Raw genomic sequence first — 18,759 nt, 5'->3', positions numbered from 1 at the left:
GTTTTTTCAAGTTTTTTTTTGTGCAAACCCCCCCCCCCCCGAAATTTTTTTTGTAAAACCCCCTCCGAAAAAAATCCTGAATACGGCCTTGATTATACTACGTAATTGGCTTCCAGTGGATATCAAGTTAAATAGTATAAAAACTACAGTCACTCTTATCACCTTTCTTGCAAAGGGATATAACTGAAAATTTCCAATAATCGCTAGTATTTCCCCATTTGTCACAAATCATGTTCATATTTGACGGGATTTTTTTGTCATTTCTAGCTTCATAATCACAATATTTCAATAAAACGTTTACATACTATCAGTATCTGAAGCTTAATTACTTTTAATCTATTTTGGCGCCGTCTCTAACTCCTCCTTATTAAAAAAAACTCCTTCACTTCCAAATATCGAACATTTTCCCACTATTTTCTATTCCATTTCAAGGTTTAACACATTCTCAAAATGCTACGATAAATTTAGACAATCACTAATTCACTATCATACTGACGGATCTACTGTTTACAGTTACGTGATTCTATGATCAGTATTTGGTAGCTGCCTTACTTTTATCAGAAGAAGTTAAATTCTAATTCAATTTAATAGCTACAGATACTACAGGAAAAAGGTACTTAATTTCTTCAATTAGATCGGAGATAGTTTCTAAGCCATGGGAGTATTGGAAGTAGGCCTGAAAAAAATAATACTTTATCAGTGACATTTATACTAACCAACAAAATAAAATTTAATTTATAAAAAGTAAAATATAATTTTTTCGATAAAAAGAACACAAAGAGCACAAGCACGTCAAAGAAAAAAAACATACGATATAATTTTAAGACCAATTGAAGACCGTATCTATCGATACTAACATCACTACTCATCTATCAATATTAACGATATCTATCGTTGTATCGATAGGTATTGACATCTATCGTTATATCGGTAGATATCGACATCTGTCGTTATATCAGCCGTATCATTCGATACTCAACGATGTTAGTATCTATCGGTACTAACATCACTGATAAAATGGCAGGTCAGAATAAATAAAAAATAGCCAAATAAAATAATTGGGATATTTAATGCAATTGGAAAAATTGGACAGTTTAATCGGTCCCTATTAAAATTCGCAATAAAACAGGGTACTTAAATTTGTTCTATCCCATAATCAACACAACCAGATTAATAACATAACGTTTATCCAACTTTGCATTATCCTTCTCTCAATCACTCACACCCCTGTAAAGTCGGCTTCTTAGGTAGTCTGTTCATACTAGTCCGTGCAACAGGACATTTCGCCAACTGTGGCTGTACGGAGCCAACATTGAGGCTCCACAAACTTTAGTGAAGCTACTGTAGAAGATCCAAAACGGTAGAAGTAGGACAAAGTACAGCACTGGCAAACACCGGAGGCTCCCTTCGAAAGATAGGTCCTCAGAGCCTTAATGACAATGTTTCTAGAAGTAAACGACAATGACAATGTTTCTAGAAGTAATGACAATGTTCTAGAAGTAAATCATTTACCTCCTCCTCCTAAGTGACTGGTTCTTCTTGTGAGTATGTTTGTCCAGGCAACAAGACTGACATATAGACAAAAAATTCATTACAATCCCAACCAGAAGAATATATGTAGAATTGACTATTCAAGAAATAGACTGTCTTGAGGGACCTTCCCCCCGAATGACCTCCCTGAGGAAGACTATCCCTTCAAAGACATCTGCAGATTTCTTTTAATGGAGATTCAATGAATAGATATGTTTGCTTAAAATTTAAACAGCAGATCAAATAATTTGGTGTTGTTTGCAAAGCAGTTTATCTTGTTTAGAAAAAGTTCCACTTAATTGTATAACAAAGAAGATGCAACAATTCACCATGCAAAATGCATCGTTTGAAAACTCAGTCCCAATTCACTTGAGGATGACCACCCAAAATTCCACCTGCACAAAATTTAACTAACGGTCACAGATAGAAAAAAATACTGCCTGAGGTTCACCGAAGAATTGGTACAAGACTTGACCATGGTGAGAAACCATCATTTAGAAGCTTTGTTCAAATGCCGCTTGAGGCGAAAAAAGTCTGTTCCAGCTGCAAGCACATAAGTAAGATATAACAAGGCACTAACATGTGCCATAGACTGTATATGCTCAACACAGTTGAATAAACAGATTAGTGCCAAAGTTAGCATAGCAGCACATAATAAAGTTAAAAAGGGCAAACTTCTTTAGCATTCCATGTGTAAGGGTTAACTCTGTTTGTTTTTGTTTTCACGCAGACCAACTTGAGTTACATATTAGCAGTTTCCTCAAAAATTTCAAACGGTACAGTAAACGAAAAAACGAACCCTTTTGGGAATTCTGACAACTCTATTAAAGCTCTTCTGTTTTTTTCAGATAATATCATAATATATCAAAATAATATCATACCACTACCGAAAATGATTGTAAAAATGGTCGTTGTCAAGATATCCAAAACAGTAATAATAATGTGAATTTTTCCCGCTTGAAACACTCCCTAAAGGATAGGTATGTAGAAACGACCTTTAATGGGTGTATGTGAAAGAAAAAAGAACCACAGCACAAGGAAAACAAAAATATTTAACTAGTGGCATCTCATCTTTAGGGATGGATGTGACATGGGCGAAATCGCCCTTGTGAGTATCAAGTGATTATGCTTAATAATTTGCTACCGAACGAATATATAAACTTGATTATATTACCGAATATCCCTATGAGTTTGTTACTTTACTATTATTTTTTCTTTTTATTGATTTCCCTGTGTTACATTGAACTTCATAAAAAACCATATATAGGTAAACATTTTTGAAACAAGAGTCACGAAATAAACGGCTGCCTAGTACAAATTAAAAATAAATTTAGAAATTGTCTGCGGACAACATAAATATTATTCGCATACAGAAAAAAAAAAATTGCAATCAGAAGCAGACACAGCCAAAATTTCAGTTTAATCTCTAACCTCCAAAAAGGCATTTATGTATGAAGTTTTCTAGGGGCCATTTGGACATTTATCAGAAGGATGGGAAGATAAATGACTCTTTCCTCCCGTGGTTACAGATATAGCGTCAACACTGACGAGCGAGATTCCGAAAGGCTTAAACAAAGTTTATTTTTTAAGGGCAAATATCTAACCTCCCGATAATCACACTTATTTAAAAAAAAAACTCCAAAGCTTTTTAGAGATAGTTCACGAAAATTTATGAATTGGGGCAAAATACTCGTTCATTTTTTCATGAAATTGCCAAACAAAGGCATTTTTTGTTAAAAAATACCCCTCCCCCCCCAAAAAAAGACCTTTTTCAAGTTCTAGGGAGGGGCAAAGGATCTCCTCCCCCCACCCCGCCAATTGAAGCCTCTGTTATATCTCCTTCTTTTTAGTTATATTTTTAGGAAATTCAGATGGGAGGGACACATTTCAAGCAATATCAAAAAAGGATAGCTTACCAGCTCAAAAATGCCCCCCCCCTCTTCATAATAAATTTATTAGTCTCGGAGCCTCCTTTAATGATGCAGTAAGAATAATGGTCTTCATTTATGAACTGTACCTGAATAAGCTAGAAATTCAGATGCCCCCCCCCCTCCCCGAACATGCAAAAAAATTACCTTTTCAAAATCAGAAAGCACTATAGTCGACAGGCTGCATAACCATAAACTTTGCAATTTTTTCACAAACTTCAGGCGATAGTAACTCGTGAATTATCAGCAAAGCGAAGTTTATCGCAGTTCCAGGTCCACGACTCGTAATTATTTTGCCTGAAACCAAAAATTGCTAAATCAATTCAAATTAAAGCCAGGTCCTACCCTTTTAAAGGATAGACTGCGTTTAGCATAGCCTATAATAGACTGTCAAAAAGTATAATTTTTAGCAGCTACCCATCCTTCATCCGAAAAACTAAACCAAATCATCCTAACCTTCCTTTCGTTGTAGCCGGTAGTCTAGACCGTGTTTTTGTACAGCTTATTGTACGAATACCTAAAAAAAAATATTAGACAATGTTTTTCAACACCTCTGAAAAACATTTGGCATATCTTCTTAAACATTTGGAACCGCCCATATTTCAAAACCATATCTGACGACTTTCATTACCGTGACTTTTAGCAACCTAATCTTAACTCTAATACTCGTCCTATTATTTTCAATACCCCTTTTTAAACTGCGAAAAAAAAACTCACTGAACTTTGGCTATTCTACTTTTTACGGACTGCGACCACCATCCTTTCTAATGACGGTATGTAAAGCTGTCACTAGGTGTTTGAAGCTGTCTTCTCGGCCCATTTTTTTAGTACCTAGAGCTAAGCGTTTACCCTCATTTATTTCAAATCTAAGCCACTTAGTTCACACATAAAACTTCTTAGCATTAATTCTCAAACCTGTTCTTGTCCTCTGAACTCCCAACAACTCTAAAAAATAAATCATTTTGCTAGCACTTTCACCAAGGACACTCAAACCATCTGCAATATTGATATCTAAGAGTTTTATCCTCCTACTTAATACCATTCTCTCCCATAATTCTGCTCCAAAATAGTACCTTAAAATAAATAACAATTTCATGTTTGCCCCCCCCCCCTCACACACACACACAAGAACATTTCAGCATACTTACCCTCCCCCCTTCCCTCCAAAAAAATTCAATAGGTGACCACCCTAACAATAAAGAGAAAAAGAAGTACAAAAAACACACCATCTTTGCATGCAATTTGTTCTGAATACTGATAGCCACCAGCAACCAGTTTGTCTTGAACACTTGGATGGGATGTGACTTTTTTACCAAGACCAATGCCATGAGTCATTAGACACAATGGACCTAAAAAAAAAATTTAAATAAGAGATAAACTGTCTCTAAGATAGTCGAAACTGCTCTATAGTAACGTAAGAACTTCATATCAAACCTAGATAAGTTTTGCGCCACACGCAGCACTTGTTAAGAGTGAGAAAGGAGCATGTTACTGATAGTTGACACCCAATCATTAACTAATCTTAAGACGTGGCATGGCCTGAAGTCCCATATAGCATTGACAAAAGAAAAACAGTTTGAAAGGCGACCTTAAAAACAGATGTTTATTCACTTCCAAGTGGATTATACAATATTTGCTTCTTAGAGTGCAACAAATTTAACTGTCATTATAAACGACTTTCATAGTATAACAACTGAATTTAGGAGGAAAGATAGAGGAATCCTGATCGTGCACAAATCAGCACTTCATGATGACCACCACACAAAAATATTTCCTTTTTTGAAAAACAGATCAAGACGACAAAAAAAATTTGGATGTTTAGATATTAAACTGCCCTATCAGTTATTTGAAAACAAAATACAGAATTTGTGATCACATGATAACCGTTAAAAATATTTCGACGGTACTACAATAAGGCCTGTTCTAGAAAATAGGGACAAGCTGGGCAAGTCTACCTAGGCATGTAGTCCCAAGGCGAGCAAACAAGGGTCAAAGGAGATATGCAACTGCAAAGGATCCTGCTATAATAACAACGAAGGTGACGAAAAAACTAAAACCTAGGCAACAAGGGCCTGGGCTTGAACGAGTTCGAGGCGGCGATTTTGCCGCTTTCAACTACCTTTAAATCTTCAACCACCATCACCCTCCCGTCCCAATCACAACAGCCGGTACAGCGTTTAAAATTTATAATGTGACTGCTTTAAGACTTATTTAAGAAGTATTGCTAACTATATGTCCGTCCCAAGTCTTTATGTATTTAAACAAAGAAATTGTAATAAGTGCTAACATATTGAGCTGATATGTGTATACCGGAGAGCAGAGGCGTCATTTGGGAGGGGCTGGCTGGGCTAAAGCCCATCTCTGATTTTGGAGTAGCCCCAAAACAGTAGTCACAATTATATTGATTTAATCTTAAGTATGAAAAAATTGTGTTTTCACTTAAAACAAATCCTTTTCTAATAGAGCTGCACTTCACAACAATCTATTGTGAGCTTTATTTCCAAAGATATTTATTTTTTATTCCTAATCCTTATTTCATGCCACATTTTTATTGTCGTGTTGTAAAGGCCACGGTGCCCGACTTTCATTACAATAAAACAAGGCGACGCAGGATCTTTAACAAAATTATAACTGTCGGTTACGCGGTTCTGGGGCAGTGATCCCCTCTATATATACGTATTATGTACTCTTTATTTCTTTGAGAGTGTTCTTGAATCTGTTCAGATTTTTTTCTAAGTCGTATGTGACTCAGGTCTTCTCTTTTTCCGGATTTTGTAAATAGAACAAAATTTTGTTCAACGACGGACTTTTTGCATTCATAGTAGCCATAGACATATTATTTATAATAGACACCAGACCACTTGGGATTTTGCAAGTTCATTCCACATTTTTTTTACTCCAATTAACGCGCTAAATTTGAAATTTGATTTCATTCAAATGGTTATTTCATGAATTTTGTTTCTTGAATTGTCTTGAAATACAGCTTCTTGAATTTTGAGACAATCAAAGTGGGAATTTCAGACCAGTTTTTTTATGATTTCAGGAAATATAAAAAAATACATTATGTTTTATAAAAGGACAATTCAAAGAATCGATTAAAATTTTGAAGGACAGTACCTAATCTTACATGCCCAAGATTATAACAAAATGAAAATATGGAAAAAGCACACGATTTGTTAATAGGACAGTTAAAGAGAAATTGTACCAACAATCAAAGACCAAATATTTCTGCTTCACAACTGAAAGGCCTTATCAATGGAAGGGGGGGGACTTGGCTTGAACCAACTTAGAAAAAATGCGAGAAAAGCATGAAAAAAACAAAACAAATAAGAGACATACCAATTGGTGCCAATTCAAGAAAATTTTGGATGGAGGAGGGGGGAGTAAGTGTAATTACTGTTTGACATCCAGAAGGGGGGGGCAGATTTGCTTTTTTTCGATTTTTTACGAAAATATCAAGCCAGTGTCATGAGCAGCCACACTCAGGTATCAAGCCGGTATTAAAGCAGTTGCACCGCATGCAATTTACATTCACCGCCTCAACCTTGTGTTGGGTGATTGTATTTAGAACTTGAGACGAATAGCATCTTTCTTCTCCATTCTTCAAGATCTGTATTGTTTTATCACGAATAGCAATACTCTACCAACTGTTTGTTAATTGATCAGAAAGCCGCTGGCTTAACTGTTCCTCAGTTGGAGAAATCATCTACTACAAGATTGGCATACTGATATATATCGGTGAACAAAGTATTAAATAGAGACAACTGTATCTTGGTTGTTTCATCAATTACCAAAACGTGGGCTCAGACCCACGGACTCGCAACCAGTCTTCAGACATTTGAATTTATATTTACACTCCATCTAGCGGATTTTTTTTCACAAACTCTCTGTTTGAGCAGCTGTAGGTGGTAGACCTAGTTTTCTCTAGAGCTACTGGTCTTACTGCAGCTACGCGAGATAAATTTATTGACATGCAAACTGAAAAAGCTTTTGATGTAATGTTTCATAAAGCAAAGGTATTTTTTCGTGAGTAGGCCTCACTGAAGACCATTTGCAAAATTTTCAGAATTCTGGTTCCTCATGAAAAACACAAAAGCGTGCACAGTAAGTAGCTTCCAGCTTACCTGATTTTGTAACCGTGTAGACTTTGGGAAAAAGTGACCATGCTGAAGTGAAAGAATCAACTAAAGATGCTTTCAGAAGGGATTATTTTCTTGTGATAGACATATTGTGCTGTGAGTTTGAAAGCCGCTTTACGAATGCTCTCTCACTGTTAGAGTCAATCTCTGCATTAGATGTTGATCCTCTGCACTATTACTAGCTAGTAATACGAGCTTACTAGCTAGTGTGGCAGCGCATTACAAAGAAGCTTGCATTGACACAACCCTGTTTGCCTCGCACACCGATATCTTGTGAGAAGATATATCGACTCTTTAGGCAATAGGCCAAAAGATCTCTTAGAACTTCACAATTTTGTGAAGGCAATGTTGATAGCATATTCAGAAGTTTTGAAAATTATACAAATCTTCATTACAACGGCTTGTAATGAAATTCTTTTCGACATTAAGCCTGATTAGAACCTATTTAAGACCAACAATGGACAACGAAAGCCTCAGTGATCTGATGTTGGTGTTTAGTGAAAAAAAAAAAACTGTGTGAAATCATTGGCGAGGCTACGGTTGGTATTTTTGGAAAAATGAGACCTCGTTGGTTCCCAGTTTTGCAATAAAACTGTGAATTACTTTCCAATTTAAGTTCTCTGTACTCATAAAAAAACTTTTAAATTGCTTCTTACTATTATTAGTTGATTTTGGGAGAGGCTTGTGCTAACCTCTGTCTAGTAACGTTGCTCTAAAACAACTGTGAGCCAGCCACTTTGGGGGCCCACAGGGGTTGCTTATCCCCCCTTAGTTCAGAATGAGATGAGGCCGCTGCCGGAGAGAGGCACTCCCCCAGTAAATTTGGCCAAAAATGTGAAAAGCCGCACAAAAAAGGCATCTTTGTTTGTCAGACCTCTATTTACTTCGAATCCAAGTATATAAAATAACAATGAAAAAAAAGATGAACTCACCAGCACAGATAGCAGCAATAATAGATCCCCTCTTCTCGTGGTTTTTCAGCAGCCTTGCGACCTTTGGACTCTTAAAACAAAAACAGCTTTAGTAAAGAGTACCACTATTTTGTTTTCATAAGGTATATTAGTTATTGTTATGTAAAGTAAGATCTTAATGAACCCATAAAAGCAAAGAAATTGTCCCTTCCTACCCCTCTCAATTTTGTTCACAAAAAAACTTCGGTTCTAGTATGACACAGCCCCACCACTCAAGTTGCTCATCAATTGACGCACTGTGGAATTGGTTTTTTCTGTTTGATTCTTGCAGCTTAGCGTGAGACAAGACAGAGAGAGGTGACTGAATGGATGGGAAAAATATAATTTGGGCTATATATTTGCACATTAGTGGGGGGGGGGGGTAAAGTATTTGGACCTTGTGAAGTTATAAAACAATTCTTACTTCATAATATAGAGAATAATTGTACCTAACACATTTGGCCTGAAGACCCGCTATACTTCAACCCCAACACCCTAATGTCTAAATTTATAGCCCAAACTTGTTTCTAAAGTATTATATATTTATCATACTTAGGTAAATTTCATTACGATCGAGCGTCAGAGAAACAAGTTCTGGTTTGATGAAGAATATTAGGTCAGGGCTATATCATACAAGTACCAAAACTTCTCTTTTAATAAAAACAAAACTATTGCAGAATTTGAATATTGAACCACTGAGTATTTCAAATTACTCAAGACAACCATCAGGGTACTTCATTTCTAACCGACAATTTTTCCAAACTTGGCACTTTGCTGCTTTTTGTTAAGTGTTTAGCTGCCACTGTAATGTTTATTCTTTGCCATTCTCCAATATCTGACAGCACTTTTTCGCCTTTCTGTTCCAGTCCAAATATTTTTATCCTTGCAGCTTCTCAAGATATTTGGGGGGAAGGGACATTTCATGAAAAGAAAATGTTTCATTAGTAGCTAAATAAGATGTCTATCAAGAAGTGAAAAATCTTGTATTTACACTATTACACAAGCTGGGCTGAAGACAGTTTCTGAACTAAGCTGACAGTTATTGTTAGCCCATGAAAATTGAAGTAGTATTTTATTTTGCTTCATTGGTGTATAAATTATCATTTCACTTATTATTAAAAAGCACTTAGGTAAAATTACTTTTGAGCCATTGTAGTATAATTTATCAGATTTTACTTGTTAAGGTTGACAATTGATGTTTGTTCACGCAGCTTTTACTTACATAAAACACTTAGATGAGAAAATCTTGACAATAAGAATCAACATAAACCTTAGACTTCAAAAAAATCAGTCCAAAAGTGCCAATCAGGTTTCGGTCAAAAGTGCCAGTCCAGAATTCTGTCAAGCATCCAGAATTCTGTCAAGCACTGCGTCCTGAAAATGACTGGTGAAAACAAGTAATTTCGGTTAAGAATGCCTCTTCAACCCAACGTTAGATGGTGATGGTGCCCATAATATACAGATGGTGCCCATAACAAAAGTGCTGAACTGAGAAGTATAGCAAAGCAAACACAGGAAAAATTACTTTTTGGGGACAGACTTACCTCAGTGACAAATTTAACCAAGTTAAACCAATCATACACTCTATAAATGTAACATACCTGACTTAGATTTTCAACCCCTTTGAGTCCTCCTGGTACAAGAATAACATTATACACAGCTTCATCATCAATATAATCCAATGATACATCTGGAACAATAATAACCCCACGGCTACAGGTCACTGGATCCTTACCATGAAGGCTAGCAAGGGTCACATTTATCTGTTAAGGAGAAATAATAGTTAGAATTTAGGGTTTCTTGAAACTCGGCTGAAAGCAAATTAGGCAAAACTTCATAAGAGGAGAGGGGAATTCTTAAGGACATCCAAAAAAACAAGATTCTTATTCTGAGTAAATAAGAAAACTTACTTGACTTAAGGCTCCTGCCGGGTTGGGGGCGGTGTAGAGAGCGTCGCAACTCTGCTCCATCAGACTGACCGGTCTGCTGCTATTAGTGGGGCCTCATCGACAGCAATGTTAGCCATCTCCAGGAATTTTTTGAAGCTATCCTTCCACCTTGTCTGAGGTCTGCCCCTCGTGCGAGACCAACCATGAGCTTTAGCGTCAAAATCGTAGACTATTCGGGCTGGGGTTGTCGTTGGCATACGCAGGAGGTGTTCGAACAATCTGAGAGTACGCTGCGCTGTTTGGACGGAGAAATAGCACTAGGGAGGTGAAAAGCGAGCAACCTTGCGTTGCTTACAAAATCACCCCATTGGAGTTCCTCAATCCGACGGAGCTGTTTCGTCTGGCAGACGTCTATCGTGCTGAGGATTGTTAATTTAAGAGGCCAGGTTTCTGCTGCATAGAGGAGGACCGAGCTTACGGATGCGTTATAAATTCGCATCTTCGTGCGCCAAGATATACGCGGCATTTTCCAGAGATTGTTGAGCCTTCCGATGACAGACGAGGCTTTTGAAATTCGACTGCACACCTCTTCCTCTATAGAGCCGTCATTAGACAGCCCGGAGCCAAGATAAGTGAAGTTTTTCACAACCTCAACAGGAGCTCCACAAACAGTTATGTTCTCAGGAGGCGAGACTGGGCTTTGGGGCTCAATTGCCGTTATCTTCGTTTTAAGCCATTTTATTTTCAGCCCCACTTTTGTTGCCTCCACTATGCGGCATTCTCCAGAGATTGTTGAGTCTTCTGACAATAGACAAGGCTTTTGAAATTCGACTGCACACCTCTTCCTCTATAGAGCCGTCATTAGACAGCACAGAGCCAAGATAAGTGAAGTTTTTTACAACCTCAACAGGAGCTACACAAACAGTTATGTTCTCAGGAGGCGAGACTGGTCTTTGGGGCTCAACTGCCGTTATCTTTGTTTTAAGCCATTTTATTTTCAGCCCCACTTTTGTTGCCTCTTCCTGCAGGACCTCCAGAGCGTCAGTCAACTGGTCAATCGAGTCAGCAACAAGACCAAGATCATCTGCGAAGCAGCATCCATCAGAACGGATCTCCAAACTGCAGACCAAAGGGCAGGCGATTTGTTGTTCGTGTTATGACATGGTCTATCACGCAATTGAACAGTTCCGGGGTGGCAGCACACCCTTGGCGTACACCAGTTTTGATGCCGAATGTCGTGCTCCGTTTGCCGTTGACACTTGGACGCAACTCACGGTCTCTTCGTAAAGCTTTTAGAACAACTTGCAGTATTTGTCTGGTAGACCAGTTGATCAAAGTATCAGCCAGAGTGAGTTGCGATCAACCAAGTCAAACACAGCCTTGAAGTCCACAAAGGCTACATATGCTTTCCTCCTGAATCCCTTTGTCTTCTCAATTAACTGGCGCATGGTAAAGATTTGTTTGACAGTGGATCTCCCAGGCATAAACCCTGCCTGCTGGACTCTCCTCTTTCATCTGAGGATACACGTGCATCTATCCAGCAGGGTCAAAGCAAAGAGCTTTCCAGGCACTGAAAGTAGCGTTATGCCTCTGTAGTTTGAACAAATGCTCTTGCTCCCCTTTCTCTTCCATAAGGGCAGGATTATACCAGCTCACCAGTCCTTCAGGATCCATTCTGTGCACCAAACCACAGAAACAGCATGTGGAGCCAAAGTTGCATTACCAATCCAGCATACTTCAGGAGCTCAGCAGGTATTCCACATAGCCTGCCACTTTTTTGTTCTTCAAACGTTTTACTGCTCTGTAGATTTCTGATGACGTGAAAGGAGTTTCTGTGTCACTTGTCAGCAGTTTCTGGGTGCTGGCGGCTAGGCTGATGAGTTCCTGGTCAGCCTGCGCTATGGCTTTGGCATTGAGGAGGCCTGAGAAGTGGTATTTCCATCGACTGACCTGGGCAGCTTTGTCACTGAGTGTATGGCCATGCACAGAGACAACAAATGCAACCGAGGGGGCTATGTTGCCTGTTAGATCACTGAGATGCTTATAGAGACTGCCAACATCACCTTTCTTGGCTGCACCCTCTAGCTCATGTGCCTTCCTTTCCACAAACAGCTTCTTGTCTCGCTGTATCAGTTTGTTGCATACACCATTAAGGCTTCTATAGGTTGGCATGTCACCGAGTAACCTCGCCTTGCGTCTCTGCTCTATGACGTCAAGCGTATCTGACTGAACCCACGATTTATTAGCGCGCTTTTTCCTTCCAAAATTTGCTGTCGCTGATTCCAGGACATTCTTTTTGAACAAGAGCCATGCGTCCTCAAAACTTTCAAATGGCAGGAGTGCATCAAGAGTTATAATATCTTTCAATTTATACCTTGAAGACCTTTTTTCATTCTGTATAGAAGGTTAAACTGAACTATTATCATATGTTTTTTTTTCAAAGTCTGGTACTCTTTGTGCCTGCTTTATCAAAATCATATACTACTCATCAGAACCTTTAATAGAAGAGGTTCTAAGTTTAAATTCTTTACGAAGTCTACACATAGCCAGGTAAATTTTATAGCAGGCTACTAACTGAACATAATACAGGTTTGGAATAATGCTTTCAGAAAAAACGAAAACTATTTCATGATGAAATCCCAGAAAATGAAATAAGACTCAGTGGCAAAAAACATTTTAAAATTAATATTTTTGTAATTATATGTGATTTTTAAATTAGCAACATTAAAGAAAGATTTGACAGATATGACTATTAAAAATAAAGTTTTTATGATAGTGATGTTAGTGACTTTTCAATAACGAAATTAAATTGCTATGAATAAGATTTAAACCAAGCAATTCTAAAAAATGAAGCATTACAGTATAAGTCTTTTATAAGTAAAGACATTTCTTCAAAATAATATTATTGCAGTGTTTCCTAATTTAAAAATAATTTGTAGAATTTATTTAACCTTTCGCATAAGCAATGCAAACGGTAAAGATCATTCTCATTAATGGTCAAAATAAAAAAGAAAAAATAGAATCCACATTAGGCCAACAAAAATTAAATAGATATCATTACTTTATATAAAAAAAAGAGCTATTAAATAACTCTTTCATTTATAACAAACTAATTGACGAGTTTGCAGAATTAAAGCAATACTGTACAATTAATTGATCTAAGCATAATTTTTTAAGTATTCTTGTTTGTTTTAATATGTTACATTTATTTAATTTTTGTGCATGTGTTTTATTTTTTCATTTTTTTTTCTTGTAACCCAATAATTTAATCGAACTACATACTATGTGCTTTAAAAATAAAATACCTAATGCAAAGCATGTGTCTTGACTGAAAAATAGGCCTGGAATTAAAATATTGCCTATGGTCCACTTATTTTAGTCCGCCACTGTGTGGATAGGCAGTGGTGCCAGCAAAAATAAAATGTACTATTGAATAGTTTCAGATAAATTTGGAGGGGGGGGTTAAAGTAGAATGCATTCTCCAAGTTCCCAAATCATAATTTAACCTGAAACTTTTGTTCAAACACCTAGATACTACCTCTAGCAATTACAGATTACATTTAGTGGAAACAAGGACAAGAGAAATGTCTGCATTCTTTCAAAGAAAATAAAACATTAAGCAATTACTTTGATGTTTTTTAATCAAAGTTGGCAGTTTTCAGGCTATTCATCATTGTGATTTTTTTTTTTTTTTAAGCATGAATAGGCCCTATCAATAAGTCTAAGGCTGAAGAGTATAGGAGACTGACAAGGGGGAAACTCAAGTTTGTCATGAGAAAAAACAACAAAATCTATCATTACTAGGCTAAATCATCAATCTAATTACAAACAACTAAATAAAAATATTAGTTATGTGCAATTGGTTTTTCCCTTTTGCATTTATTTATACATTAATATAAATCTTAAATATGAGTATACTAGGCAATTTCACTACTTCTAATGGCATCCTATTCCACTTTTCAGCAACCCTATAACAAATGAATGCTTGTTAATGTTCTATGACAGCCAACTGATGGGCCAGGCTACATGACAGCTAATCAAGAACCACTTTTGTAATACAGGCAGAATATTTTATGTTTATAGACTTTCTAAAGTTATTATATATTCTAAATGGCAACTTAGTCCAAATTATTCAGAATACAAAAGGGTTTAGAACAACAGAATGCCTCTCCTTTCTGAAAATTTTAGGCATGATCCTAAGGAACTCAGATCTTTGACAGTAGGCCTATGTTTTGGTGCCAAATAATCCCTTCAATTGTGCTTAACAGCCAACTATGGTGGTAGAGAACTCCTTTAGACATCTTGGGAGTGGCTTGGCATCATTACATTTGGAGGGGATCTCAGTCTAGCCTCTACTCATCTTTTTACCATCCCTTGTCTGCCTTGAATGGGCTGAAAGTTTCTAACTAGGTGGTTTGCTAAGAGAGATTTTTCTAGAAGGAGATAACACAGAAATCAAAAAGGCTTAGTCATTCCCTTCTTCAACACCCAGGAAAATACAGTTTTTGTGGGTGACCACTTATTTGGCTGACCAAAGACGGGATGAATAAGGGACTTACATTATTGGAGTTGAGCAGTTTTTGTGGCTTGATAACATCAGCCCTTTTCTTCATGTTTACAAAAATTGACAAATTTATAATTTAAGATCATCTTTGTGTGAAATTTTTTCTAGGATGGGAAGAAATTTATTTGTCTTTGCAGCATGCTTTCTAGGACTGTGATGTCAATCCTATATTGGGTTGATACAAGAATCATATAAATTTTAAGTAGAGGATAGAGAATGATTTTGTAGATCCAATTTTTTTTTTTTTTCATAAAGCTATCTCTTTGTCAACTCATAAAGTTGGGTTGACATTCATGTTTGGAAAATCCTAAACTCTTCAAACCTTCTATCTTTATTTCTTCCCAATGATCTTACTATGACTTAAGGTAAAACAAAGAAACTTCAACAGCAAGTCAACTCTAAATAAATTTTCTATAGTTTCTATCCAGTTTATACAAAATCAGTACTGTAGACACAATCAACTACATCTATAGACACTATCACGAAGTTTAAGATTAGAGTTGGCAAATACTGGTCACCTAGCCAATCCACTAAACTGTGTTGGGCTCCTGAAAGAACTCTACAGGCTCCCAAACCTTACCTAACAGAAGAAATCTTTAATATGTGAGCAAATCTTTGATCCAAAATACAGAAAAACTTTTGTGGAGGTTTAATCTTGAAGGATTAGAAATCAGCAAAGGAAAGTAAAACAGTAATGGCTACAGACTGCTGCAATTTTGTAGGTATAACAATCTAGTAATGAATAATACAGTATCTGGCCACAAAATGGCTCATAAGTTAACATGGTATTCACATGATGGTAAGAAAGCTAACCTTTTTGATTATGTTATTGTAAGCCAAAGACTGGCGAGATCACTACAAGATACTAGGGTATATTGGAGTGCCGTTATTGCTGTTGAAATATCACTATCTAGCAGTGTCTAGGTTTAATTTAAAGCTAAAATTAAGGAAGTGTAACTACCTTCCAGGAAGCTATGATACTAGAGGACTACAGGATGAGAATCTGATAAAAAACTTGAAAAAAGTTTTTTAAGAATAGGAAGATAAGTCTACAAGCCAAGATTAGAAAATTGAAAGCTATAGTGATGATGGTGACCAAGTATGGTTCTGAAGCATGGGCAATCCAAAAATGGAGCAATATTTTCAAGAGAAATTGCCTGCAGACTATTTGGATGCCTTACTGACACACCATATTTCAAACAATAGACTGTACAAAAAGTGTGGTCTAATCCTACTTTCTAGGGCTATTATGACAAAAAGGTTGTGATGGCTAAGGCATGTTCTTTGGATGACAGATTGCCAAAGACTGTCCTTTGTGGCTAACCATTTAGGGATAAACAAAAAGAAGGTTGTCCTTGGTTAGGGTGGAAGGATGTTACAAAGAAAGATTTGAGGAATTGGGAACTTCCTGGGAGAAGACAAAGAGGGAGGTTTTGCACAGATTGGGATGGAGAAGGAGCATGGCTGGCAGTGTTGGCCTCATGCAGCTTGGTGCTATGGTGAGTTCTTTGTAGTAGTAATAAAGAGAGGTGGGGTGCATTGTCAGAAAATCAACCATGTTATTTATAAAGAGCATAAAATAAGGAATTTAATGCAACTGTTTGTATTCTCTCTAGTTGAATTATAGGTTAGATGCTTTTGCTATCTTGGAAAGTGGTTAAGCAAGAAAATAAAATTTTCAGGGATGGTGGGATCTACAGACTAAAGTATGTCCTGGGAAGATATTTTGAAGTACCTACCTCCACTACTTCTCATTATGGTAAAATTCTACTTTAGCTACTTTTGGCTATCTTGGAAAGGGGTTAGGTTAGGAAAATGAAACTTTCAGGGATTGGTCTACAGGCTAATGTGTGTCCCAGGAAAGGTATTTTGAAGTACCTGTCTCCACTCCTTCTCCCTCTAGAAGGTCCTGACCTTTAAAAATCTGTGTGTTATCAAAGTGAAACCTTGCAAAATAAATGTTCAAATTAAATAAAGTACAAGAAAATTGTTTTCAGCTTCACAACTTTGCTCAATCCTAATTTATATGGTTTTAAACATATGCAAATAAATTTCCTAAATTTTGAAAAAAAAATTGACTTGGCTTAAAACTCTATTCAAATAACAGGAATTACATTTTCATAACTAAAGCCAGATAAAAAGAAACTGACACCTGAAAATTAAGGTAAAATGTTTTTTTCTCAAAATTTCATTAGGTATGAGCTTGTCATGTTGGCAAATTTCAGGACCCTCTAGAGGGAGAAGGAATGGAAGTAGGTACTTAAAAATACCTTCCTTTGACAAACTTTAGCCTGTAGACCCATCCCTGAAAGTATCATTTTCGTAACCTAACCCCTTTCCAGCATAGCCAAAAGTAGCTAGAGTAGAATTTTACCAAAAGGCATCAAATGGTGTATTCACTTTATTCCTAACTCAATAATATGATTTCATAGAACTTTACCAAAGTTTCGTTTTCCAAACCTAACCATTATGCAAGAAAGTACATAGTAGCTAAACTAGAATTTTACCCAATTTATTGGCGGATTCATTAATAGGCCTAGGCTCAAAAAAATTGCTTAAAATTCAGTTTTACAGACCACCAATAGCCTATTTTAACTGTCCTTTTAACATGAAAAAAGGTTCTATGCTAAAATCTTTACCCTTGGAACTAAAAAAAAATTAATTACTTCAGCACGTCTAAGAGTATCCACAGCAGCTACTACTTCTGTTTCTTCTGAGCCTCCAGCAAGTAAAACGAGGCAAGTCTTAGCCATTTTGAATATTTTTGCCAATGTTTCAATGTTGCCAATACACAGGCAAAGGATACACCATTTTTCCTCAGGCGGAATCTTAACGGCGTTTTAATGAAATTTTGACGGAATTTTAACGTCCCGAAAAAGCTAAAAATAACTTTTGTGGGAAAGCTTTTCTATGTAGTGGAGGGTCTCCGACATGATTTTAAAAACAATCTGAAATAAAGGTCTAAATGAAATTGAGCAAAGAAATTTTTTTACCCGGAATGGTTTAAAAGTATCCACAGAAGCTACTATTTTTGTTTCTTCTGAGCCTTCAGCAATAGTTCCCGAAACCGCGCCACGCCGACATGACGGCGGCGGATGTGTGATTTAATATCGGCGGCGGCGCGCCGCCAGGTGCACCGAAATTTTTTGGCGGCGCGCCACGGCGCGTCGATTTTTTTGATTAAAAATAATAAAAAAAATTCCACTTCACCAAGCACGTTCAACCTCAACTTGATTTTAGTAAGGATTTTTAATTGGTTGGCTAAAAACATACAAGAACAATATGATAAAACAGAAATTTGTTGGGCCGTGCGGAAAGTGTTTATGTTCACCGTCGATCAGACCAAGTAGAATCCTCATTTTTAGCCACTAGACCCAGGAAAACCTATGTTGTGTTTATGTTTAACATTTGTGTTTAGTCATTTTCTTTTTGTTAATGATTTCGGCTAATGTGTATAACTTTCAAAGTTTGAGGTTCAAACATCTCCTGTTCATCAAATACATACGAAAAGGAAGTGAAAAAAACAAAACAACAACATCGAAAAAACACTGTATACAAGTAAGATACCATGGCTTAACAACACCAACTATTTTAAATCATCGGTTACATCACTTCAGTTACAACTGATGTAACAAAAGTGAGTTTGCTCGCTCTGCATGGAGCCATTGAGCATCGATAAATACATGAAACCCAAAACGAACAGAAATTACAATAAATAACCGAGTCAAACTCAAAACGAGCCAAAATTAACATAAGTTG

At 36.7% G+C, this 18,759-nt stretch overlaps 1 protein-coding gene across 1 annotated transcript; it reads right to left on the bottom strand.

The window, feature by feature from the left end:
• Positions 1-567: 567 nt before the first annotated feature.
• On the bottom strand, positions 568-17,788 carry LOC148947848 (Parkinson disease protein 7 homolog). Its single transcript, XM_089095114.1, has 6 exons — positions 17,667-17,788; positions 10,149-10,310; positions 8,530-8,599; positions 4,685-4,807; positions 3,606-3,755; positions 568-676 (listed from the first exon to the last, which is right to left on the bottom strand). The coding sequence occupies exons 1-5, from the start codon at positions 17,751-17,753 to the stop codon at positions 3,616-3,618; spliced, it is 582 nt and encodes a 193-aa protein (XP_088951240.1). The 5' UTR covers positions 17,754-17,788; the 3' UTR covers positions 568-676; positions 3,606-3,615.
• Between the last annotated feature and the right edge of the window lie 971 nt (positions 17,789-18,759).

Source organism: Artemia sp. Qi Xiang Cuo, chromosome 10 (assembly GCF_049724085.1).
Source record: "Artemia sp. Qi Xiang Cuo chromosome 10, ASM4972408v1, whole genome shotgun sequence".
Lineage (NCBI taxonomy): Eukaryota > Metazoa > Arthropoda > Branchiopoda > Anostraca > Artemiidae > Artemia > Artemia sp. Qi Xiang Cuo.
This window is presented reverse-complemented; position numbering and strand designations above follow the sequence as displayed.

What these genes read in the sequence shown, in the direction of transcription:
- LOC148947848 (XM_089095114.1), bottom strand. Translation starts at nt 17,753, where the DNA reads ATGGCTAAGACTTGCCTCGTTTTACTTGCTGGAGGCTCAGAAGAAACA. An exon ending in GGGTTGAAAATCTAAGTCAG is followed by an intron (nt 8,600 to 10,148) that starts GTATGTTACATT and finishes TTTTGTTTTAAG; the next exon opens with AGTCCAAAGGTCGCAAGGCT. An exon ending in TATTGCTGCTATCTGTGCTG is followed by an intron (nt 4,808 to 8,529) that starts GTGAGTTCATCT and finishes TTTTTTTTTTAG; the next exon opens with GTCCATTGTGTCTAATGACT.